This window comes from Ursus maritimus, unplaced genomic scaffold, assembly GCF_017311325.1.
Source record: "Ursus maritimus isolate PB19 unplaced genomic scaffold, ASM1731132v1 scaffold_33, whole genome shotgun sequence".
Lineage (NCBI taxonomy): Eukaryota > Metazoa > Chordata > Mammalia > Carnivora > Ursidae > Ursus > Ursus maritimus.
Window position 1 is genome coordinate 13,405,034 of NW_024425897.1, and position 24,861 is coordinate 13,429,894.

Genomic DNA, 24,861 nt, shown 5'->3' on the forward strand with positions numbered 1-24,861 from the left:
ACTCTGGGGGGCTGAACTAGGCTTGAGGTGAATATGGCAGGTTGCTCAGAGTTCAATTTAGGGGGGGGGGGGGGGAGAAAGAGGAGTGACCTGCTCTGGAACATGGCAGAACCCAGGGCGAGTTTATTTCTGATTCTTTTAATTCCTGAGTGTGGACCTGAGGGCCCAGGGGATGCCTGAAGGAAGGTCCCAGGGGCAGGCTCCCCCCATTTCTAGGCAATGCTAAGACTCAAAAAGGCAAAGTGACCGGCCGGCCGAAGGGCTCCCCTTCACGACGTTGCCTGCGTGCTGGTTCCTTATGCCCATCTCGTCGCCCGGTGAGGTGAGCTCTGCCAGACATGAGTTTTGGCGCACCCGGCTCTCTGCGGCGTTCCCACACCTAGCCCAGCCCCCGGCACACCGCAGAGATTGTCGCATTAATCGAATGAAGAGAACAGCTTCTAGTGGCCCAGCTAGAATTCCAACTCCGTATTATCTGCCTCCAGAAATAGCTCTCTGTAGACATAACAGCCAAGGGGCATGAGTGTTGGAGCCAGGATCTTTACCTACGGAGGCTGACCGACCCATCCTGATTTGCCTGGAACCTTCTGGAAGTCCCGCCTCACAGGGCACCCCCAAACTGGTCTCCTCTACACCCTGCACTGGGGATCCCACATAGTTTTTACATCGACCGACCTTGCAGATGAGGACATGGCCCAAGGTTGCACGGCAGGCGGGGGGCCAGGCTGGCGTGGGCATCTGGCTTCGCTGCCGCCCAGTGAGGCTTCAGCCGTAACCTGCGGGAGGCAGAGCCCTCCATCCTAAAGCCTCTCCAGCCACGGCTCTGGAGATCATGGAATTTCCTCTGGGCTTCAACCAGCTGTTTTTTCCGTTGAGGGTGGAGGGGCAGTTTTCCCAGCAAGACCCTTCCTTAGGGCAAGGCTTGAGCTTTGCCTTGGGAAAGGTGACGGCGCAGTGACGGGGTCGAGGGGGAGGGCAGCCTGTTCCTCCTCCCCCCACGCCTGGGAACAGGGTGGGATCTCATACTCCACCGTGCTGGTTACTGGCAGCAGCGCCTGGCCCTTTTGTCAGCCGCCTGGGCTGAAGCCAGGGAATTCCAGGGGGCCAGAACCTGCCTAGATGCCCCAGGGCCCCTGTGCCCGGGGCTGGCAGCCTGGGCAGGGTGCGGCTGGCCGGCTCAGGGCTCCCGGATCTCTCAGGGCTCCACCAGGCTGGACGGGCCTCTCCAGCCCCTGCCTGCCCAGGAGCCTGGTGAGTGGCGACTATTGTCCAGAGGTGGGTGAGTCCGGTCACCAGGGGCTGTTGGAGGTGGGGTTGTGGACGTGTGAGATGCTGTGACCCTGCCAGCCCCGGGCCCGGGTGGGGGTCAGCAGGCATAAGAACGCAGGGCTCTGTGCCCAGAGGGGTCTCCAGCAGGCAAGTCACAAAATGTCAGGGACAGTCACAGGGATCGAAGATGTGACCCTCATGTCAGGGCACATCCCCACGTTCAAATCCCATCTCTGCCCCTTCCTCGCTGTGGATCTTGGGCGAGTGGTCTTGCTTCTTTGTGCCTCGGTTTTCCACATCCGCAAGACGGGCATGAGAAAGCCCACCGTGACGGGTTGTTCTAAGTGGAGGTACTGGGTACACAGTTGGCACCTGAGACATGGGAGTTAATGTCATCACGCCTACCTCTCAGTTTCTGTTACTCTTGGCCCAGGGCTGGGCCCAGAGACGGGAGAGGGCTTCTGAGTCCCCATGGAGATGCTTGCTAGTGAGGAAAGTCTGACGGACAGGAAGGGCTCGTCACAACCCTGCAGTGGAAGGGCCGTCTGCCTCTCCAGATGCTTGGACATGCTGTGACAGGACAGAGGGACACTTTGACCAGCCTCATGGATTACCACTGGGGTCCATTAGAACAGACCTGAGTTCCAGGCTCAGCTGGGGATCCTGATCCGGTTTCTTCCAGAGTCCTGGTTTGAACACCTGTTAATCCCACCCTCCTCTGGGGGCCTTGTCTGGAGACCGGGAGATAAGGAAGGCCAGGCCCAGCCAGACGCCTGGCCTGCCTTCCCAGCATGAGTGTTCTCTTTCTTCTTGTTATCACTGCTGGTGGGCGGATTCCTACGGAGTGCCCAGGGGGGCTGGGAGGAGCAGAGGGAACAAGACAGGGCCAGAGGGATCCGCCTGGGTAAAGGCCCCAGAGGTCTCAAACACCATGCCTGGAGGCACTGGGCTCCTGGTGCACAAGGGAGCAGGCGGGTTTGGAAAGACTTGGGCTCTATGATTCCCCCAGCCCCTACCCCCGGTAGCGCTCCTTGACCCTGGGCCCTGCAGCCCTGTCGTGGATCAGCCCACATTACCCAGGCTGGCCAGGGGAACAGATGCCGGTGCTCACATTCGGGGGCTCTCTCTTCTTCTCTTTGTGGCTTTTCTCCACCTCCTCTCCTGTCCTGTGCTGCCTTTCCGCCCTCAGCATCCCCTCCCTGGAGCTTCATAAGGTCGGTACCATCCGGGCTGTTGGGCGGAGCTCCCACCTCTCCCTGGGTCCCACCTCCTGCCTTCCCTCCTGCTGTCCCCTTGTCTGCCCTGCCCTCGAGGATTTCCCGCTCAGCTGGAAGTGCTCCCTCCCTCTTCCCTTCTCCTGCCCTGCCCCATAGAGATGTCTGCCACTGCCCCTGTAAGGTCCAAACTGCCCCATTCTAATCCCACTTCCGCAGCTTCCTGGCTGGGCAGCCTCGGGCAAGTCACTTAACCTCCCAGCTTCTCCGTCTTCATCTGTAAATGGGGCTAATGATAGTTCTAACCTCCCGGATGAGCTCTAACATGTAAATGCCACACACAGGAGAAGGTTTCAAATGTATTTCATGCATTTTTTATGGCGCGCCTACCGTGTGTCACACACGACTGAAGGGGTTGGGGTGCAGCAGCGGCCAGAACGGGCCACAGCCTCTGCCCTCAGTGGATGTCAGCTCTGATTTAGGCATCTCGTTGCATGACTGCTTTTCCCTCCTCCCCGCAAGGGTGGGGATGGTGCCTAATTCATCTGCGCGTCAGACACCCAGCTCAGGGCCGGTCTTGCTTGTGAAGGGAAGGGAAGCTCTCCGATTTGGGGATTCCCTTGGCATTCCTGATTTCCCTGGAGCATTTGTAGCACCTGAAGGAGCCCCTTCCTTCAGCAGTGGACATGGTAGGGTCAGGCAAGCAAGTCTGTGAGGCCCTTAGTCTCTCTCTCTCTCGCTCAAGCTGCTGCCCTCTTGGATGGCCTGAGCACTGTTGCAGTGAGGTCCCTGCTCAACTTTGGGATATCAGAGCTGGAACAGCTGTGTGTGAGACAGGGTTCCCTCGGTTGCAGGGGACAGAGTCCCATCTCAAACTGGCTAAAGCAGAAAAGGAAATTCATTGGTTGGGGGAACTCACCTGTCCAGCAAGGGTTTCAGGCATGGTTGGTCTTTCTCCATCTTTGAGGTCTGCTTCCTTCCGTGTTGGTCTCTTCTCTGTTAGAATCTGCCCAAGTGGTGGCAAGAGTCTCGGGGAAGGCTCTCATTGGCCCACTTCAGGCCCCTGTGCCCAATTGCTGAAGCAGTCATTGGTGGCCAGGGGATGGGGTATTCTCATTGGGCAGGCTCGGAGCAGGGGGAGGGGTCATTTCCTTCCAAGCCCCGCAGCCTGATGGGGGGGGGCAGCTTTCCATAAAGAAGAGATGTTCAGGACACTCCTGAGAGGGACTCATGAATGCCCCCTCCACCGTCTCCCAGGGCAAGTGACACTCCAGAAGGTGTCTCCGGACTCCAGGGGCTCCTCGTCGAAAGCTTGGGGTTTGCTGAAGCCTACCAGGAAGGGGTGCTTCTGGAGAGAAGGCCAGCATTCCTGCTGTTAGGGGAGTGATTTACATTAGGATTCCTTTCTGGGATCATACACCAGGAAGGAGGAAGGGAACAGACGTTGCTGGGCCCCTACTCTGTGCCACACCCCGGGCTAAGCCCTGTGTGCTTGGTGACGCCAGAAGCAAGCATGGGTTTTGGAAGGAAACTCCAGAGAGGTAAGCAAGGAGGAATAGAGTGGATGCCCACATCCCAATCCTGGTTCTGCCCCTTCTTAACTGTGTGGCCTCAGGCAGGTTGCTTGACCTCTCTGTGCCTCAACTTCTTCATCTGAATATGGGAGCAGTAATGCCGCCTGTGCTGTTACGGTCTAGATTCTATGAGCAGACGTGCGCTGGTGTTTCAAACCAGTGTCTGGTGCGTTGTAAACGTCCAGTGAATGTTAGTCATTGTTTTAGTCTGTCTTAGTGCCTATAACAAAAACACAAACTGGGTGGCGTATAAACACAGAAACGGATTTCTCACAGCTGGGGGGCTGGGAAGTCCAAGGTCAGGGTGCTGGCAGATGTGGCTGGTGACGGCCTGGTTCGTAGATGGCTGTCTTCTCATCGTGTCCACAGACCGTGGAGCTGGGGATTTCTCTGTGGGGTCTCTTATGAGAGCACTCATCCCATTCATGGGCCCCCACCCTCAAGACCTAATCCCTTCCCAAAGGCCCCACTTTCTTATACCCTCACGTTAGGGATGAGGCTCCAACATATGAATTTGGGGGGGGGGGCATGGGCACAGACATTCAGTTCATGCCACTCATTGTCATTACTACTTTTACTGCAGTTAGTTGGGGGAAGGGGCTAGAAAGTAGAACCCGTATGGTGGAATTCAAGGCATAGCAGCAGGGTTGACCAGGCGTCAGTTTTGGGAGGTGGAGGATGCCTTTCTAGAATCCAAAAATCAGACCCCGAGGGCTGCTGCTTCAGCTGCGTCCATGCTCATCTCCTGGGGGTCTTCAGACTTACCTGCCTCACACACCTGTCCTACGATGTGCATATTTTCTAAGTTGCTGGCGCTTGCTGCCCCTTGGCATTGCCCCCCGCCCCTCACCCCGCATGCTGAAAGGCCCCAGGTCAGTGAGACCCAGAGATGAGGAATCAGCATTGTCATGGCGACCAGATTTCATCTGTGGCTTCAAGGGCTCTGGGAGCAGAAGACAAGTCTCAGTCCCTGGGACTGGCTGGTGTGGACCCCTCTCCATGACCTGGTTTCTCCCATGAGGCCTCATCTGGGTATCTCTGGTCCCCACTTGTCTGCTTATCTAAGACTTTTCTTAGAGCATTGGCAGTTGCCATGGAAACAGCTCTTGAGACAAAACTGCCCACGTGGGCTGAGGAAAAATTCCTCAAGAAAATGGGGGCATTGCCAGATTCCCCAGCTCTCTGAGGGGGCCCCAATTCCTGGAGCCTCCAAAGACTGCTACTTCCGAGTAGACCTGGAACCAGCAGAAGGATCCTCACCAAACTCACAGGGCCCCTTGTTTGTCTCCTGCCTCCAGTCTCCCCTCCTCCAGCACAGCCCCCATATCAGCCGTATGAGTTAGAACTGGGGTCATTTCAGAAAGATGGACGCCCCGCTGCTCAAAAACCATCCATGGCTCCCTACTGCCCCCAGGGGAAAGTCATGCCTTGCAGGGGTCTTCTTCTTACAGCCCTGTCTCCTGCCACTCTCCATCCCACTCCTACACTCTCACCACACTTGGTCAAGCTTCTGTGCCTTTGCACACAGTTCTCTCTGCACGGATGCCTCCTCCCTCCATGACTGCACTTAGTGAAGACTTTGGACCCTCCAAGGCTCAGCCCGACTGTCACCTCCACCAAGAAGCTTCCCCTGATTTCCCCGACCAGCTTCACTTTGCTTTGTACAAAGCCAGGGTCACAAACCCGGCTGCCAACGGCCAGGAAGGTACACAATGAGTAACGTAGGGACTGTGTCATCACTTCTGCAAAGAGATCTGCACTCTCCCATTACAGCTAAAAGTGAGAATGACTTGGCCCATCTTTCTCACCAGATTGCTCTTATTTCTACACTGGCAGGACCCAGGCCAAGCTCTGTGGTGAACTGCCACTGACTCGTGGCCGCAGAATCAAGGGGGTATTAGGGAGGGGTGGAGATGGCAGAGAACCCCGTCCTGTTCATAATGCAGGCCAGTATGGCCAGTTCGCTGGAAATCTGGACTTTAGGTGCCCTGAGGAGCGTCGACCATGCCCCTGCCCCCATCTCCCCTACATGAGGGCAAAGACGGGGCCATCTCACCCCATGGCTTCTAGCGGGCAGGGCGGCATTAGAAGGTGTTCGCTAGCAGCCTTTTGAATAGATGTTTGAATGCACAGGTCTGTGCTGTTTCCTGGACCTGTCAAACGTGCTCCTGCCACAGGGCCCTTGCACTTGCTGTTCGTACTGCCTTCAATCAGATAGTCACATAGTTCCCTCTTCCTATATTCAAGTTTCTGCCTTCTCTGAGCACTCAACCTAAAATAATACCCTCTCCCCATCTCTATGCCCCGTTCCTCTTTATATTTTATCTGTAGCACATCCCACCACCTGCCACTGTAATCATTTTATTTTTCTGGCATTTACGTAGTGGTTCCATTGAACTGGGCATGTGGCTGTCTAAAACATCAGCAGCGTAAACTCATTTAATCCTTAGAACAGCACTGAGGTAGGAGCTATTATCATTGCTATTTTTCGGGTGAGGAAGCCGAAGCACAGAGAGGTATGGTGACTTGCCCGAGGTCCCACAGCTGGTGAGTGGCAGAGCAGGGACTCAAACCCAGGCCGTCTGGTTCCAGGGGTGATGGCCTTCTTCATCATGCCTTTGTTTATCAGGTTATTCCCATCCCCCCAGCCTGCTGGAGAATGCCAGCCCCCTCAGTTCCCAGATCCTGGCCTGGGGCCTAATAGATGTTTAATAAATATTTCTTGGAAGGATAGAGCAAGGGAAACAGGAGGATCAGAGAACTGGAGGGAAGAATCCCTGGCCTTCAGAGCTTTCCATTAGCGCAATGTCAAGGCCATCTTGCCGGAAGTTTCTCAGCCTCCCGGAGGGTTTGAGTCAGCCTGTCTGGGAGAGTCCCCGGCCCAGCCTCTCTCACCCTCCCTCGCCCTCCCTCACCCTCCAATAGAGCCTCTGTTTTCTGACCTCTCCCAGGCAAAGGTGCCAGACCGCACTCCTGGAACCCCAGGTCCATGCTGAGCACACTTCCTCCTGGGACAGGGCCATGGAGGAGAACGTTCCAGGCTGGAGGCAGGAAGTCTCCGAAACAAGGTGGCCTGGAGCGAAGGGGGCCTGGGCGGCCAGGGAGGGGCCGGGCAGGACTGCCCTTGGCCAGATGTGCTGGGAGCCTCAGTGCGGCTCAGGGGACAAGCAGACAGGACGTGAGGAGAAGGCTGGAAAGGGGCCCGGGTTCCGATGCTGCAGCCGGCCAGTGCCTCCAATGTAGCCAGCACTCCCTGACGTCTGATCCTGTTCTGAGGGGTTCCAGAGAAGGCCCGCGCCCTGCCAACTTCTCCGGGGACCCTCGGATGGCAGCTCTGCCGAGGGAGCAATGGGAGTGCACTTCCCAGGTTCCATCTTGCCTGTAATATCCGTCAGTCCTCATGATTGTGGCGGACACTCTGCCTAGGGCTTTGCCAGCCTCGTTTCACTGAGCGCTCCAAGCCCCTGGAGGCGGGTGCTGAGGAATGAGGAGCCTGAGACTCAGAGAGGTGACGTCACCCGTACCGGGTCGCACAGCCTGCAAGGCTGGAGCTGGGATTCAATCTGAGCTCTAAGTGCTACGGAACTGGGTTCTAGGAGAAACCAGAAGAGAAGCCAGATTCTACCCTTTGCTCACTTGCGGGGGTAACGTGGGGAAAGATCATGAAGCTTGTTTGAATTTCAGTGTTCCCATCTGTCAAATGGGAATAAGGGGGAATCGGCCTCGTGTGAGACTGTGAGGGGCTGGCTTTGTTGCTAGGTGCATCCCGTCGGGTCCTTCTCCTTGATCTTCACAGCCCACCCGGGCGAGCTCCACGTCCCAGACGCAGGAACGGAGGGTCAGAGATGTGGGGAGTGTGTCCGAGTCCGCATAGCTGGGGCCGCCTCCTGGTGACGCCGTGCAGCTCTGTGTGGACGGGGGCGGGACAGCAGCCTGGGTTCAGCTGAGGGATTTCACCAGTGGGAAACTGCTTTGCAGAAGCTCCTGCAGAGGATGTGGGGATGCGGGAAGGGAGAGTGGGCCGAGCTGAGGGCGGGAATGGCAGTGGCCAGGGCAGTGTCTGGTCTGGGAGGAGGAGGCTCAGAGGAACCACTGGCTGTGGCCTGGCTCCCACCCCTCCTCTGCCCCCAGACACATTCCAGGCTTGTCTCGAGTTCCGCTGGTTTCTGGAAGTGCAGCTCTTTGCTTTGGTTCAGGATCTGCTAGCTGGATTTAGCCCAGCTTGCTCCTCACCAGGGTACAGGGATGCTGCTGGTTCTCCCAGATAAGTCACCATCAGATTTTTCTCGACAAACGTTTGCTGAGCACCTACTATGCAGGGGGCACTGTGTCCGCCCACATCATTGCTTCATGACACGCTCAGGAGAACTCTAGGAGGGAGGTTGTAATATCAGCCCCATTTTACAGACGGGAACACTGAGCCTTGGAAAAGGGAGAATTGGTTCCTGGTTGCTTAACTAGGAAGGGCCTTTGAACCCGGTGGCTTAGCCGCTGGGTAGCTTGGAGTGAGGGAACAAGCCTGAGACCACCTCGTCGCAGTCAAGAAGGACCCCAGACTTGCTCACGGCGTGGGGAGGGGGAGGCTTCTCGATCAACCTTGAACCCCTGGGCCAGAAGTCTAAGAACTGCCAGGGGTCCCAAGAGATCACTTTATCCAGACTCCCTGATTTTCTGAAAGAAAGGTTTTTTTGCTTTGTTTTGTTTTTTTTTAAGATTTATTTATTTATTTGAGAGAGAGACAGAATGTGGTGGGGAGGGGCAGAGGGAGAGAGAGAGTCTTAAGCAGACTCCATGCTGAGCACAGAGCCCGACGCGGGGCTCTATCCCACAACCCCGAGATCATGACCTGAACCGAAACGAAGTCAGATGCTTAACCGACTGCAGCACCCAGGCGCCCCTGAAAGGAAGGTTTTAGTATTGCTGTTTCATAGGCAACTCAACCACGGCTCCTCAGAGAGGTAAAGCAATTTGCTCAGGGTCACACAGCATGGAGCTGAGCCACACTGTCTTTTTATTGGCACAATGCTGGCAACAGACAGACACATGACCCATTCAACTATGGCATTTTTTAAAGCTGGAAGGGAGCCTTTGACACCATCAGCTCCATCCGCCTTGTTTTACAGATGGGGAAACCAAGGCCCCCAAACGGTCAGATTTATCTAAGGACATGTGCCAAGTAGAGCCTGTGAAAGTATAAAGACCTCTGCCTCTTTGTAGTCCCGTGACCTTGGGTAACACTCAACCTTGCTGGGCCTCTGCTTCTTCAGCTCTAAAGTGGCCGTAATAATGCCTGCCGTCCCATGGGGTTTGTGTGAGGGAATGTACGTAAAGTGCTTCTCAGCATCCCGGTGCACATAGTAGGTGCTCAATAAAATACCGTTACTTTGATGATTATTATTAATACTATGTAACCCCGCCATTCTGGGCTCCAGAGCTCCTTACCGGCATGGTCCGCTGGGTCTCCGGTACCCAGCCTGGGGCTCTGGTGTGAGTTTCAGGAGCTACAAAGGAGGGAGGGACCGGAGTCTGGGGGTTGAAAACAAGGGGCTCAGCTTGCCTGCTCTTCTCTCCCACAGCAGGTTGGGGCCCTGCTGATGGAGAAAGTTCCTTTGGCTGCCAGCTCCCAGGGGTCTCAAGGTGGCAGGGGAGCAGCCACGCTTGGGGGTAGTATCAGATGCGGCCTGGCCCTCAGGGCTGAAGGTGGGCTGTGCTGGCCTGGACCTGGGGCAGGGGGGCGAGGGGGCAGGGGCTGGGACGATGACTTCTAGGGGAGCACTCCAGAGCCCCTGGGAGTCTAGGCTCCAAGCCCATTTGGTGAGCAGGACCCTGAGCCTATGTCGCGGGCCGGCGCCTGGCCTGGGGAGACGGCCACCACCGTTGGCAGCCCTCACAGACCACATCCTGAGCAGCTCATGTCCGTGCCCCTGGTGCCTGCTGCCTTCCGGATAAGTTGTGGACGCAGCTCAGGGATTGCTTGCGTGAGCCGACTCCAGGCTGACTTCAGGGGATTAGGCGGGTCGGGTGCTGGGCCTCGTAGTCTCTCTCGGGGGACGGAAGCAGGGGGGATTTTGTTTACAGGCCACCTCCAGGGGCTGGGGCAGTGTTTATGGGAAGAGGCACAAGCCGTCTGCCTGGGGGCTTTGGACACAAGCTGAGTGGTTGGGAGGACACATGGTGTTTGTGAATGGACCCACTAGTGGGGCCAGAGTGGCTTCTGAGCCTGAAGGAGAGACGTCCACCCAAACACTCTCGCTAGGGGCCTTATGTGGCTGGGCACAGCTGCTGGGTCTGCAATGCAACAGTGGGGCCGGGTTTGCAAGGAAGTGTCTGTGCTCTCCCTGGGCCCCGGAACCTGATGCTAAGTCAGGCTCTCATCTGGGGCCAGGGTCCAGGCTAGGCTCAGTCCCAGGGTAGGCAGGGGCCTTGGGGACTTTGGTAAGGAGCTGGTACTGCTTTTAAGGAGGGCTTTTAAGCAGAGAGTGTTGCAATGTGGTCTGAGTTTTGAAGAGATCTCTCCGGCTACCAAGTGGAAAATGAAATTACAGTCGACACAAGAGGCTGGTTAGGCATTGGCCACACTTCATCATTCGGCCAGGACAGCGTCTGGTGGGCAGAAGTCATGGGCAGCTTTGGGAGCTGTTTGGGAACAAAACGGGTAGGATCTGACAGACGTGGGAGGCAGGCAGGGAAAGTCTGGTTAGGTTTGTATCAGGAAATGGATGACCAGCTCAAACAGGGAAACTGAGGACAGCCTGGGCAGGGAGGTCTCAGGACAGGGTGAGGGGGACAGTGTAAGGGACATGCAGCGAGCTGAGGTGCAGCCCTCCCACGGGACCTCGCTGCCCCCGGCCGGGGGCCAGAGGAGGGATCTGTCCTTCCATCCAGGTTGTGTAGCTGTGGCTGACTCAGGAGACGCTGCAGGGAGGGAGTCCGACCTCCCTCTCTTCCTGCCTTCTTCCCCCAGCTGGGTCTCTCATTGATCAAACTCAATTAGAGGTCAGAGGGCAAAGAGCCTTGTGATGTCAAGGGGGACCCTGGGACACAGAGCAGGGGACAGACAGAGCATGCTGGGAAGGAAGGAGTGGCATTCCAATGGGGGGGGGGGTACCGGGCAGCAGAGTGGATATTTTAGGGGTCTCTTGCTTCTGTGCCCCCATCACTGTCGGAGGTTTCCTGGGGCCTCTGGTCTTTGAGCAAGGGGGTAGTCCAGGTCCAGGGCTGTAAGCTCCACACTTTGGCCTGCTCCTACAGGGTCCTGAGCTCAAACACGCCCCCATCCAAAGCAAAAGAAAATGGGACAGGCTGTCAGGCAGCCAGCACTTTCTAGCTTCACTGCAGTGACTCAGCGTGAGCTCCTAAGTGTGGGCGTGGGACCAGGGAGGAAATTCTCTCCCGACACAGAGCTAATTCTGTCCCGGGGCTGGCGGCCAGCCTGCGGCGGGCATATCTGCGGTGCAGTGTGGTTTCGAGGTTCCCGAGTTCAGGGATTGCAGCCCCTAAGGTGTCTCTCAGAGCAATCTGTCGGGACTGGGAGGCCCTTCTCTCTGCCCCGAAGGGTGGGGAACTGGTAGGTGGGGGCAGCCAGGGAACTCTGCAGCAGACAGATGTGAGAACCTACAGAGGCTGTCGGGGCCAGGGGGAGGCGAGGATGCTGAGTGGGGCCTTTTGCGAAGGAGGACTGATACATGGAAGGCCTCATTACACTTCAGCTGCGGGCCGAGGCTGTGATCTTGGGCAAGTAGAAATAGCAAAGATTTGGGGTTCAGAGCATCCTTGGTTCAAATCCTAGGCCGAGGCTTAAAGGTCACGGGAGCCCAGCTTGGCCACTTCACCTCTCCGAGTGAGCCTGTATTTGCAGATCTCTGCAGGGGAGCTCCAGAGGGGTGTGACAGGCCAGGCAGAGTTCTAGGCTCTGGGGACCCACGACACACAGGACAGACTGAGCCCCTCTTCTTCTCTGTGGCTTAGGGAGGGTCATTTGCTTGGTCTGGATCCCAGTTTCTCCAGCCACGAAATGGGATGCCCTTTGAGGGAGAGGCATCCCCCTTCCCGAGGTTGGAGGGAGCTGGAGGAGTGACATCTGGGGCTGCCCCTCTGGACTGTCAGGGGGGCCACAGGGGAGGTGGCAAAGGAGGACGGCAGCCAGGCCAGACACGAAGGGAAGCATTTCCAGTTTCCCTAATGGGCTCCCACACCCACGGGCCCTGATAAGCCCCTGCACTGGGCCTGTGGCCAGGAGGTTAGTGGCAGGCCGGCCGTGGCTGAAGAGGCAGAGGGTTGGGGGAGCGAAGGGCTGCTGGCGGCGTGGGCCGGGTCGGCACAGAGGTGAGTGAGGGCAGGCGAGGGGTGGCTGAGCCTGTCAGAGGGGAGGATGGGGCGGGGGGGTGGCAGCAGAGAGACAGAAGACAGGGAGACTACACGGAGGGGGAGAGACCAGGAGAGAGAGACACAGAGAGACACACACGGAGGGGAGAGAGACCAGGAGAGAGAGACACAGACACACATACAGAGGGGAGAGAGACCAGGAGAGAGAGACACAGAGACACACACACAGATACGGAGAAAGAGAGAGAGGCTGAAAGATGAGCAAGCCAGGAGAGACCCCGACAGACAGACACAGACAGAAAGGGAGCTGAGTCCTTTGCAGGCTTAGGGCGCCCGTTTAGCAGAGGGGCACAAGCAAAGACCCAGAGGGGAAGCGGAAGCCACACGGCTGCTACCCAGCTGCTCTCAGCCCTGCTGGCCGCTGCACCCGTGGGGACACAGGCCAGCGGGCAGCAGCTGGAGGAGGTGGGGCCTTGGACTCAGACCGACCAGATCCAAATCCCTGCACTGCCGCTCCCCAGATGTGTGACTTCAGGCAAGCCACCCCACCCCACCCCTCTGGCCTCAGCCGTCCCCTCCAGGAAGCAGGCTTGGTGACAGCCACCCTTGCGGTGTTAGGGGGCGATGCGGGTGGGGAAAGGCCCAGGTGGTGCATCCAGCCTCCAAGCGCGCGCCGGGGGGCAGCAGGCTCCACACATGCTTGCAGGATGGATGCATAACGCACCCCCATCTCCAAAAGACTTGTCCCGCAGCACCTGGGATCATGACACATTCCCGTGTGGGCCATTCACTAGAGCCAGGGGGGCCCCGCAGAAAAACCGCAGGGAACCTGGAACCTCGTCTTGCCCCGTCTGTAAAATGCACACCACGAACCCTGCCAGACTGACCTCGTGGGGGCTCTAGGGAGGTCCCACTGGGGCAAAGACCAGAGAATTCCAGAATGTTCTGGGGAAGCGAGGTGGTGGACAAGGAAAGAGAGCGGGTTCGGCATTTCGGCAGGCTGAGTTTGAAGCCCAACGTGACACCTGCCTGCCTAGAGCTTCCTCCTCCACCCACAATGCCTCATGTGACCTACCTTGCTTACCTGAGCTGTCTGTGTGACCTTGGGCACGTCACTCACCCTCTCTGGGCCTCGGTTTCCTCTTCGTAATAGTGCCTAGAACAGTGCCTAGAATGTAGTGAGAGCTGTACACGTGTTCGTTTAATAAAAATGAAGCCAATAACATCCGCCTGAGGGTTTTGCTCTCTGTGGCAGGAGGAACCAGATGTGAACTTGAGCCCCCATCCATCCTGGGCAGGGGCTGGGCTCGCCAAGGAGGTACAAAGCCTTGGGTGCCACGGAGCCAGCTTAAACTGAGCCAGGGCTTCCAGTAGCTCATCGAAGTTCATTCCCAGTCTGAGAGTAGGCTTCGGGTGGGGCACCAAAGGGCCCTGGGCAGGGCCAAGGCTGCTTGCTTGGCCCTCTGCGGCCGGCCGTGGCTTCTCTGGGGATTCAGGGATGCAGGCGTGGGTTGGGCACTGCCCGAGCATGAACGCCAGCCAAGGATTTGGGGTGTCTGTTTGTTTGCTCTGGGTTTTTCTGGGCCTCAGGAGACGAGAGAGGGCTGACACAATGACACCCCTGCATCCATCCTCATTTACATCGCCGGCCTCCAGAAGCCTCCACAATTGTTTCTTCACAATGCTATTTCCTCTTAGCCTCGTTTCTGTCCTCCCTGCCACCGCTGCTCCCACGGGGCCGTCGTAATCCGTTCAGTGTGTATCTCGTTATTTGATGGTGTTCTTGCAAAATGTTTGTTACTGTTTTGTGTGCATTGCTGCTTTTGCGTGTGTTTTCAATGCACTTAAGTGCTATTATGGTTGGGTGGTTTTAAGATACTCCGACCGCCACTGCTGCGTATACACTGGATAATCTGTTCCTTCTACCAGCTGCATAGCATTCACTGGTCCCCTCTCCCACGGTGGACATTCAGGGGCTTTCAGCTTCTAGCCATCAGTGGAAGCTTCTGTGTGCTACCCCCCCCCCCAGCCCCCTAGAACCTTGACTGTTTTCTTGCACACAGTCTCCCTGTGGTCTCTTGCCCCTGACAGCCAGCACCTTCGCTCTTTGTCAGAGGATTGACCTCAGGGGCTGGGAGTGCCTGGGAATGCACATGGGCAGGGCGGAGGGATACAAATACTTAGCAAGCAAGAGCCAAGGGCACCTTCTGCACCCTTGCCCAGCCTCCTCCCCTTCCTGATCCTATTTCCCCACTCCCTTGCCGATTTTTCCTGGAACATTTCCTTGATAAATCACTTTCACAGGGATCCTCGTTTGAGGTTTGCTTCTTGAGAGCCGAAGCTAAGGCAGGCCCGCCGCAAACACAGCCCCTGAGCATCCTGGTGCTTAGTGTCTCCCAGGGCTGGAAGGTGTGCAGGGGTTCACGGGGTATCCGCGGTGTGGCATGAGAGCCTGCACCCCCACCCTGCCAGCCTGAGGATAGCCATGCCAGCTTTGTATTCGTGCCACAGTCCAGTAGGCACAACGTGGTATCTGGCTGTGGCTCTCTGCCAGCTTTGTATTCGTGCCACAGTCCAGTAGGCACAACATGGTATCTGGCTGTGGCTCTCGTTTGCATGTCTTTGTCTTTGAGCATGAATTCGTCATATGCCGGTGTTTGGAGGTTTCCCTCCGGTAAATTACCTGTTCATATCTTTTGACTATAGTTCTGTTGGGATTACTCTCTTTGGATTTGAAGGAAGGGGTTTCTTGTATGTTGTAGATGGCAATCCCTTGATGGGTTTGGAGATTATAAATATCTTGGAGGCAGGAAGCCCTGGAGACGGGTCTGTGTGCGTGTGTGACCCATCGTAAGGATGGGGCTTGGGCCCCAGCATGGGTGAGGCCACGGGGCAGAGAGCTGGGGATAAACCCCCCCCCACGCTTAGAGTGAGCCGTCTGGAGGAATCACAGATAGCAATGCTAGGTTATAACAATAATGACAACGCGTGGGTGTTACAGATTGAATTGTATCCACGCCCGCCCGCCAAATTCATATGTTGACGTCCTAACCTCCAGTACCTCAGAATGTGACTGTGTTTGGAGACAGGGCCTCTAAAGAGGTGGTTAGGGTAAAATGAGGTCATTAGGGTGGGCCCTAATCCCTCCCGACGGGGCTCCTTGTAAGAGGAGATTAGGACGCAGACCCACACAGAGCAAAGACCACATAGGACGCTGGGAGGAGGCGGCTGTGTATGAGCCGGGGAGGGGGACCCTCGGAGAAGCCAGTCCTGCCAAGACCTTGATCCTGGACTAGAGCCCCCAGAGCTGTAAGGAGATCAGCGTCTGTTGTTTCAACTGTCCAGCCTGTGGTCCTTCATTATAGCAGCCCGAGCTGATCACTACGGTAGGCAGGATGCGCCATGTTTCCAAAGCCTTGGGGGAGAAGGACACCTCCCCCCTCTCAGGACTGTTGCCCGTGACAACATTTCTAATGGGCTTGGCACATGCCACGCAGAGGTGTCCAGTAAATGATGACACCAGTAATTAATGCCCAACATGCCTCTTAAATGCTTGCTCTATGCCAGGCACTGAGCTGGGGACTGGTGAAGAATGAGCGTCTGTCATCTGGCAGGCCTTTCAGAGGTGCTGGGGGGCAGCGGGTAGGATCCAGTCAGCATCGCAGGGAGATGCCTGAGAGCTGGCCAGAGTGGATATGAAGGGACCAGTGGGGTCAGAAGCAGGTACCGCTAGAAAACTCTAGAGGATGCTGATTCTGGCTGCCCTACCCCCACCCCACGAACACCAGCGACAGTGACAAAGATGACAGTGGCCTTAGGCTGTATAGCCTGTACCGTGCTTCACAGACTTTTCTTTGCCTCCCTGGGCTCTGCGTCCCCATCTGTAAATGGGTATACTCATGTCCAGGCCCTAGGGGGCCGTCGTAAGGGGTGGGTGAGGTGCATGAAGCGTGTGGCCTGCGGTCTGGCGCACGGGAGGGGCTCTGTTAGTTATCAGTGGTGAGCTTTCGTGCCCCAGGGAGCGCCCCCAAGCACACCCCACCTACTCAAGCCTCGCAGCAGCCTGGGGGTTGGTCCTCAGATCTGCCCCGCTGCACTGGGATCGCAGCAGAGCCCCCGGGAGGGCTCGGCCCCCGTCCAGGCTGCTGTAGCAGAATACTGGAGACCATGGGGCTGAAGTGGCCAACCTCCATTCTCACAGTTCTGGAGGCTGGGAGGTCCAAGACCGCACCCGAACAAGTTGCTTCTCCTCTCTGGCCTCCGTTTCAGGACCTACAGAATGGGGATGATAAGCACACTTGCCCTGCCCACTTTTCAGGGCTCCTGGGGGCGTGAGCTGAGGCCATAAAGAAAAAGACAGCCATCCTTTCCTTCATACACTTCCCGTAGGTCTCCAGGAGGAGATGCCAGGGAGGAGGGGGCGCGGAGGCAGGGCACTGTCTCGGGGGCCTGGGGTGTCTGTCCCGGGAGCCTCAGAGCAGCCCAGCTCAAGGCCCTGTTCCAAATGGGTGTACGTTCAGCGTCACAGGCTGAATCTGGGAGCGAGCCAGGGCAGCTTGTTTGCTCCCTGGGCTCTCTGGGGAGCTGAGGGTGGAAAGGGGACAGACAGGCTCACCTGTCTGCCTGGGCTGTGATGAGAGATGGGCCCCGGACCTCCACCAGATGTCCTGAGAACTGGGGAAGATGGATTCCTTGAGGGCCTAGGAAAAGGGGAGCAATGAGTAGGTGCCAGAGAGGTAGGTGCCAGGTGAAGCTGGGCACCCTATGGCATGAGGAGGGGTGGGAACAGACATGGAAAGAGGTACTCCACCTTCTGGAAAGCAAAGTGGCTAAAAGCAGGGCTCCCCTTCTGATCATCCTGGGTGTGAACCGGCCACTAGCTGACTGGGTGACAACAGCCTCGCTTCCTTGCCTTTACATGGGGGGTGACAGCAGCACCACTCCCGGGGCTTCCTGGGGATGCGTGAGGTAATGTAATCAAAGTATCTATATAGTGTTTGGGCTATTGTGTGCACCGAATCAATTATTATTTATCACCAGGAACTAAAACCAATAGAAAGTATGACTAGATGTGGACATTAGAAGCAACCAGAAGCAATGCGGAAGGCTGAGGAGCAGCAGGGTTAATGCAGTTGCTGCCTTTGACCTGCAAATGTGACTCTGAGCTTCCTTGTGGCCACATCAAAAAGGGAAATGTGATCAGTTGTAGAACTTGAGTTATTAAGAATGAGGAAACAGCCCGGTTCCTCAGGGGAAGCAGTGTTGTTCTTTACTCTGAATTCTCCTGGGCATTTCTCACTGAGCAGGGGGCTTCCTAAAGGGCACCCGAGAGAGGGAGTAGGTGGGCTGTGGGTCACAGACTGGGATACACGTGGCATCGCAGGTGTGATTTTCACGTGGAGCCACTTCTAGGTGCCTCGAAGGAAAGGCGAAGGGAAACCTGGCAAGGTGGCTCAGGAAAGGCAGCTTGGTAGGAGGGTCCAGACTGTGACAAAGGTCTGAGCTCTCTAGATTCAAAGCTAAGGCTTAAAGAGCTCCAAGGGGTGAGTAGCGGGACTGGGGACCACTAATCCCTCAGGGAAGCAGGGGGAGCCCAAGACACTGCTCACTTGGGGTCCTTGGAGGTCTGACTTCCCAGCCTTGTGGCCTCAGGCAAGTTGCTTCACCTCTCTGAACCTGTGTTTTGCACCTGCAAATAAGAGTTACCCTTCAGGGCTGTGGGGAGCATTGCATGGAGCGTGGCGGAGCAGTGTTGGGCATATACTGAGCACTCAAATGTTGGCTGTGTGTACACACGTGACAGATCTGTAGTTACACATTCTTCAGGAGTTTTCTGATTATTTAAGGAACACAAATAGCTAGAACTTTATAGCTCTTTATAATTTACAGTTGGCCAAGGGTTCATTGTCGCTTCACCTGACCTTCCCAACAACAGAAGGGAGGCATTCTTACCCCTATTTGAGAGACAAAGAGATTAGAGCTTAGAGAAGCAAAATCCTTGCCTGTGTTGCCCTTGATCCGCCCTGGAACCCAGAAGTGGGGAGATGAGCGGGCAGAACACGCTGGTCCTGCAGCCTTCTCAGCCCCTCCTCCCTTCCCAGGCAAAGTTCATTTTAGGAGGGCCTTAAGGGTAGAATCCTGGGCCACAGCCATGACTGGAACAGCATAGTGCTTGCCCTGTTCCAAGAACTGTACTTGTGACATTCAAGCCTCACAGCCGTCCCATGAGTTAGAAACCGTGAGGATCACGCCCGGTTTACAGATAAGACAGCTGAGGTGCGGAGAAGCCCGCGGACTTGCCCGTGGTCACAGGAGGTTCATGCAGACCCGGGATTTGGGAGCTCACAGCCTGGCTGGGCCCCGGAGTCTGTGTCCTCGACCCCTCCGCTGTACTCCCTGGGCCGGCGCAGAAACGGGCTCAGGGCCAGAGGCATGTGTGTCGGGACAGGCGGAGAGCGGGCGTGTGACCAAACCCTCTCCCGGGACGGCCGAGGGGCTCAGGGGGAGGGCACAAGCCCGCTGGGGACACTGACTCACTGGATTCCTAGTCGGCTGAGGGGATGGACGGACAGACATGCCCCGAGGATGTCAGCGCCACCCTGTGCCACCTCAGCCTGCCTACCCCCACCCCTGCTCACAGATGAGAACACGTGGCCTCTGACCCCGAGCTGCTCCGGCCAGCCGGAGGGCCAGACTTGACGTTATCTGTGTCCAGGGCATCTCTGCAGACGCTGTGCGAAACGTTGGATCCCCACTCCTCTACACCCTCCTCTTGGGGCTCAGACGTGGCCCCTCCCAGCCAATGAGGGAGGCATGCTGGGGGCGGGGGGACGGCCTGATATGCCCCCTCAGCCTCTGAGCTCATAGCTGTCCTCTAAAACTCCGCGCAGATCTTGCCTGCCCTGAGAAGCGTAGGACTGATGCCCAGGCTGGGGGACGCCCCCCTCTCCAGGCTTCTCCGGGCTTCCTGGCCTTGCTCTGGCCCCAGCGCACGTCTGTCCTGTGCCTTGTGACTGGCTGGGAGCTCCTGGGGGAAGGGACCCTAGGGAAGCCATTTCCTTGTCCCTGGGGCCTGCACAGCACAGCATAGGGAATGAGGACCTGGTCATTTCGTCCTCAAGGGTACTCTTGGTGACTGTCATCAGCCCGCGATTTCAGGAGCGGCATGTAGTGACAGTGAGAGCCCTCGTTCCGCAGAGCCGGTCATGAACACCAGTCACGTTTCCCTCAGTTATGGGAGTGGGGCGCACTGTTCCCATCTTCTCTCTGCATTCCAGGGCCACAAGAAGCCCCGGGGGACCCCTCACTGGGCACCTCTGGAATGTCCTCGCAGCCTGCAGAGTAGGATGATACCCAAGTGGGGTGACACTTGAATTCTGAGTCTCTTGAGCCCACAGTGCTCCAGGGGATCGTCCAAGTGGCTTTTATTTAATAAAAGTGAAAGATGACTTTTCTGCCATAAAATACAACCTCAAACCCATTAAGGACCAGCAACGCATTTCCACGGTGGAAGGTTGGCGTTATTTACAGTGAGGCATCGATTGGCAGTCTTGTGAGCTGAACATGTGGTTTGGAGCCCAGGGATCAGGACGGGAAGAGCTTGGGTGGTGGAAGGTGCACGGGCTTCAGGCTGTCAGAGCTCCGAGTTCAAATCCCAGCTGGGAATTCGGCGGTCCACCCCCGCCCCCCGGGCCCTAATGGAATCACTAATATTTTTTGAGGGTTATTGTGCGCCAGCATCGAACCGATGGGCCATATTCCCGGTGCCTGCGATTTTTACATCCATTCTGTGAAGGAGTGAGTATCCCCATTTTACTGATGAGGAAACAAAGGTTCAGAGAGGAGCCATGTATCCAAAGCACAGAGCTGGCAGGTGGTCGAGGCTAGGTTTGAACCATGCCTGCGGGCCCACCTCCAAGACCTCCCAAGCCTGCCAACTCCCCAGAATCTCAGTGTTTCTTCCTTAGATTGGGAAAGTCCCCAACAAGGCTGTTCTGGGAACTGGCCCAAGTGCCACTTAAGTTGCCTGGCACACGGTAGATGCTCAGTGAATGTACTTGTGTCTGTCTCCTCCCCAGACTATTGCGACAGCGGGTCTGTGTGTGCTCCGCGGCCCCCACGTGGCCCAGGGACGCCCAGGGAGAAGGACGCTTCCCTCTCTGGGCCTCGGTTCCCCAGATCCAAAACAGGAGTCACCACACCGGCCTCAAAGAGGCCCTGGGAAGACAAAATGAGGGAATCCTAGTCCTTGGCACGTCGTGGGTGTTCAGGGCCATTCCTCTTCTGTCTTCCAGGTAACTGGAATGGTGTTTTCTGGGGCTGTCCTGGCAGCAGACGTGCTTCGAGCCATTCATGCACTCTACCCCGTGCCTTCCCCTGCACCCGCCCCTGACTCAGGCCCTCCTCTGTGGATGTGCTTGTGGGCGGCGGGGGTGGGGGTTGGGATGAAGGGACCGGCAGTTCATCTGGGTTCGAGGGGCTCCGCCAGTCCCCAGCCTCCACCCTTGGGCATCACTTAGCCTCTCTGAGCCTCTGCTTCCTCCTCTGTAAACTGGGAGTGATGACGACAGATCCTGTCTCTGGCTCAGAGTCCACCCAGCCCTTTGACTCTAGACCTGGATCCAACCGCTTCTTCTCCATCCTCTCCTGCAGGTGTTTCTAGCTGTGCCCAGGGACTGGCTGGCCAAGGACCCCCATCGGAGAGCCTCGGACACCCTAACAGTGAACGGTGAGGGGCTTTTGTGCTCTGAACAAATGTCTCCAAAGGGCACCGGTGGGGGACCCATGATGAGGTGGGAGCACTTGGAGAATGCCAGCACGGCCATCCCCTGGGTTTGGGAAGCAAGGCAGGAACCAGGTTCCCAGCACTGCGCATCCCTCCTTCATTGCACCGAGCACCATTGCGATGCTCAACCCTGAGCTGAGGAATCTGACGAATGTTGGTCTCCCTCACTAGACTGTAAGGGGAAGGGGAGGGTCCCAGAGAGGCAGAGGACAGACCCTGGGGTGTGGCTCCCGGCTCCACCTCTTCTCCGCTGTCTAACCTTGGGCAAGTGACTTAGGCTCTCTCTACCTCAGCTTTCCCATCTGTAAAATGGGGTTTGTAGTTAAGTAAGTACTTAAGCCATCAAGATACCAAACTGGCCAGGCTCAGAGTCAGGCAGAGTCCCGCCGGTCTCACCGGTGTTGGCCCGGCTCCTAGAGCCAGTCCCCACCGCGCTCCCCTGCTGACCCCTGTCTCCCCTCGCAGAGAATGGGGGACGAGGATTACAACGCCTCCCTCGCCTACGATGACTACTCGGATGATTTCGACCCCATCGTGGTTTTGGAGGAGTCGTCTCCGCTGGAAGGCAGGGTGGTCAGGATCTTCCTGGTGGTGGTCTACAGCGTCGTCTGCCTCCTCGGGATCCTGGGCAACGGGCTGGTGATCGTCATCGCCACCTTCAAGATGAAGAGGACGGTGAACACCGTCTGGTTCCTCAACCTGGCCGTGGCGGACTTCCTGTTCAACGTCTTCCTCCCGATGCACGTCGCCTACGTCGCCATGGACTACCACTGGGTGTTCGGGACGGCCATGTGCAAGGTCAGCAGCTTCCTGCTCGTCCACAACATGTACACCAGCGTCTTCCTGCTGACCGCCATCAGCTTCGACCGCTGCGTCTCCGTGCTCCTCCCCGTCTGGTCGCAGAACCACCGCAGCGTGCGGCTGGCCTACACGGCCTGCGTGGTTATCTGGGTGCTGGCTTTCGTCCTCAGCTCTCCGTCCCTGGTCTTCCGGGACACGGCGCACGCACACGGGAAGATCTCCTGCTTTAACAACTTCAGCCTGTCCGCGGCCGCCTCCGCCCCGTGGCCCGCTCGCTCCCGCCTGGACCCCGTGGGCTTCGGCCGGCACGTGGTGGTCACCGTCACCCGCTTCCTCTGCGGCTTCCTGGTCCCCGTGCTCGTCATCACGGCCTGCTACTTCACCATCGTCTGCAAGCTGCGGCGCAGCCGCCTGGCCAAGACCAAGAAGCCCTTCAAGATCATCGTGACCATCATCACCACCTTCTTCCTGTGCTGGTGCCCCTACCACACGCTCTACCTGCTAGAGCTCCACCACGCCGCCGTGCCCGGCTCCGTCTTCAGCCTGGGTCTGCCCCTGGCCACCGCCGTCGCCATCACCAACAGCTGCATGAACCCCATTCTGTACGTCTTCATGGGCCAGGACTTCAAGAAGTTCAAGGTGGCCCTCTTCTCCCGCCTGGTCAACGCTCTGAGCGAGGACACGGGCCACTCCTCCTACCCCAGCCACAGGAGCTTTACCAAGATGTCGTCGATGAACGAGAGGGAGACCAGCATGCTTTGAGGCTCGTCTGGGAACCCGGATGGACAGACACTCCGGCCTTGGAGGCCCCGAGCTGTGCCCTCTCGAGACCATGGCAGAAACCTCTTTGGGACCCACCGACGCCCGCTGTAGTCTGCAGGGGGCTGACCCGTGCTTTGAGCTGGGAGTCCAGGGCTTGGAACTCTTTCCTCGAGTGGCCTGTGGACAGGGCGTGCCATGTCCTCTCAACCTTGGACTCTCTGTGAGTCCCCCCCGCCACGGTAACTCACCCAGTGACGCGCAGCTAGCCGGAAGCAGAGTCAAGATGTGATCCCAGCTCTGGCTCTAGAATATCTGTTTTTTTAATGGCGAATGTATCTCTTGAGAATATTCTAGACTCTCATGATAGCCGACATTTATTTAGCACCCCCTATGCTAAACGCTTTCTGTGTGTTATCTCATTTATTCCCCCCGGCAGCCCTGAGTGAGGTACAGTTATTACTTCCCTTCCACATTTGAGGTATAGCTGAAGCCCAGAGAGGTTACGTAACTTGCCTGAGGCCGTCCAGAGGGTCTCTGCCAGAACCTGGATTTGAAACTAGGTCTGTCTGGCTCAAAGACCGCTGCAGAATCAGGGTTTTGTGAGAGGCTCGGGGTTTTGACCATAAATATTGATTCCTCGGCAGATTAATATAAACCTCTTAAGAGCCTATAAGCCAGCCATGCAAATAGTTTTCCAAAATGACCCAACATGGCAAAGAAAGTACACTTGGCCTCCAGTTCCCTGACACCCGTCCAAACGTGCCCACCATGGTTCCCAACTGCTACGCCCCTGAGACCTCCAGGGAAGGCGGCGGGGGGGGGGGGGACGGGAGAGAGAGGCCGGGCCGGAGGCAGTCACTGGTGGGCCCGCTGCCCTCTGGCCTCCGAGTGTTCACATTGTCCTGTCTTCCAAGTGCTGCTGTTGTGAGGCCAGTTCCCTGACAAGATGCAGTGAACAGATGTCATGTCTACACAGCGCTGGGCAAGTTCCCGAGGCCATGGGCCATTTGGAAATCACACCTCATTAAGAGACAGACTGTTCCTTCCCTCCTTGGGTCATCGTGCTTATGATGAAGCAGCTCGGAGTTGACCCCAAGTCAGGGCGTCCCATGGCTTCAAGAAATCTAAACTCGGACTGAACCCTGGACTCCCAGCTCGCATCTAAACTGAGAGCAAAAGAGGGAGCTTGAAATACTGCCCGGTGCCCCTTGTCCCCTCCCACCCCAGCGGCACAGGTGAGGCAGCTAGGGCACGAGACAGCCTGGGACGTCAGGCCCCAGAGACAGTCCTCAGCCACTCAGGCCTCGGACCCCCAGGTGCTGCTTGCTCGGGCGGGGTCCCTCGCTCTTCCCGGGCTGCGTGCCGGCCAGGCCGGGCCGGGAGCCAGGAAATCATTTTGTCGTTGGAAAAGCTGATGAACAGGAGTAAAATTCAAACCAGCTGTTTCCTCCTTCGGGTCGGGCTGCTTTCTGGCTGCCCCAGCAGGAGGTTCTCATGAAATCCTGAAATGCCACCATGATGTCCTCGTGCACCTTGTCCCTGCAGCTTCTTCAGAGGATCTCCCAGCTCACACATACAAAGGTCCTGTGGTTCGCAGAGTATGCACCTGCATTACTCCACAGGCAGCCAGTGTGCTTTGGGCCTGAGAGCTCCCCGCTTCACTTCAGGGCCAGGACCTGGCCGATGGGGCATCAATGCTGCTTCGTAGGTGGGGTGGGTGGGCCGAGGGTGGTCGGGGTGAAGAAGTGAAGGTGGGGTTTGAGAGGGAGCGGAGAGGGAAGCACAGAGACATGCAGAATAGAGATAAAGCAAAGGGCTCTGGCATTTATTAAGCGAGTCCTGTGTGTCAGGCTCACGATCTCATCAGACCCTCCGAATGAGAAGAGGACCATGGGAGCCACGCGGGTGATGCCGAAAGGGAGGTTGGGATTACCGACCCCACCCGTTCAGGGTCGCACAGCTCGTAAATGGTGCAGCTGGGCTTTGAACCTGGTCGGCTGCCTGCGCTCCCAGTGTCTTCAGCCTAGGGGAGGAAGGAGAGAGAGAGAGGGAGGAGAAAGGGGGAGAAGGGGGAGCAAGGGGACAAGGGGGAGGGGCTCAGGAGGGGACAGTGACTGGGATGTGGTGCTGG

General features: G+C 57.2%; 1 protein-coding gene across 9 annotated transcripts in view; it reads left to right on the forward strand.

Annotated features, from left to right (window-relative positions):
• The window catches only part of CMKLR1 (chemerin chemokine-like receptor 1), a 52,369-nt gene that overhangs the window by 21,596 nt on the left and 5,912 nt on the right, over positions 1-24,861 (forward strand). For 6 of the 9 annotated variants that reach the window (XM_008707644.2, XM_040619828.1, XM_040619827.1 and 3 more), the window contains 3 exons: positions 20,461-20,676; positions 21,035-21,110; positions 21,633-24,311. In XM_008707644.2, the coding sequence (XP_008705866.2) occupies positions 21,636-22,730 (1,095 nt within the window). In that variant the 5' untranslated portion in view covers positions 20,461-20,676; positions 21,035-21,110; positions 21,633-21,635 and the 3' untranslated portion in view covers positions 22,731-24,311. The remainder of the gene's footprint in view (positions 1-20,460; positions 20,677-21,034; positions 21,111-21,632; positions 24,312-24,861) is intronic. The other 3 variants (XM_008707643.2, XM_008707646.2, XM_008707650.2) reach the window with 1 other exon arrangement.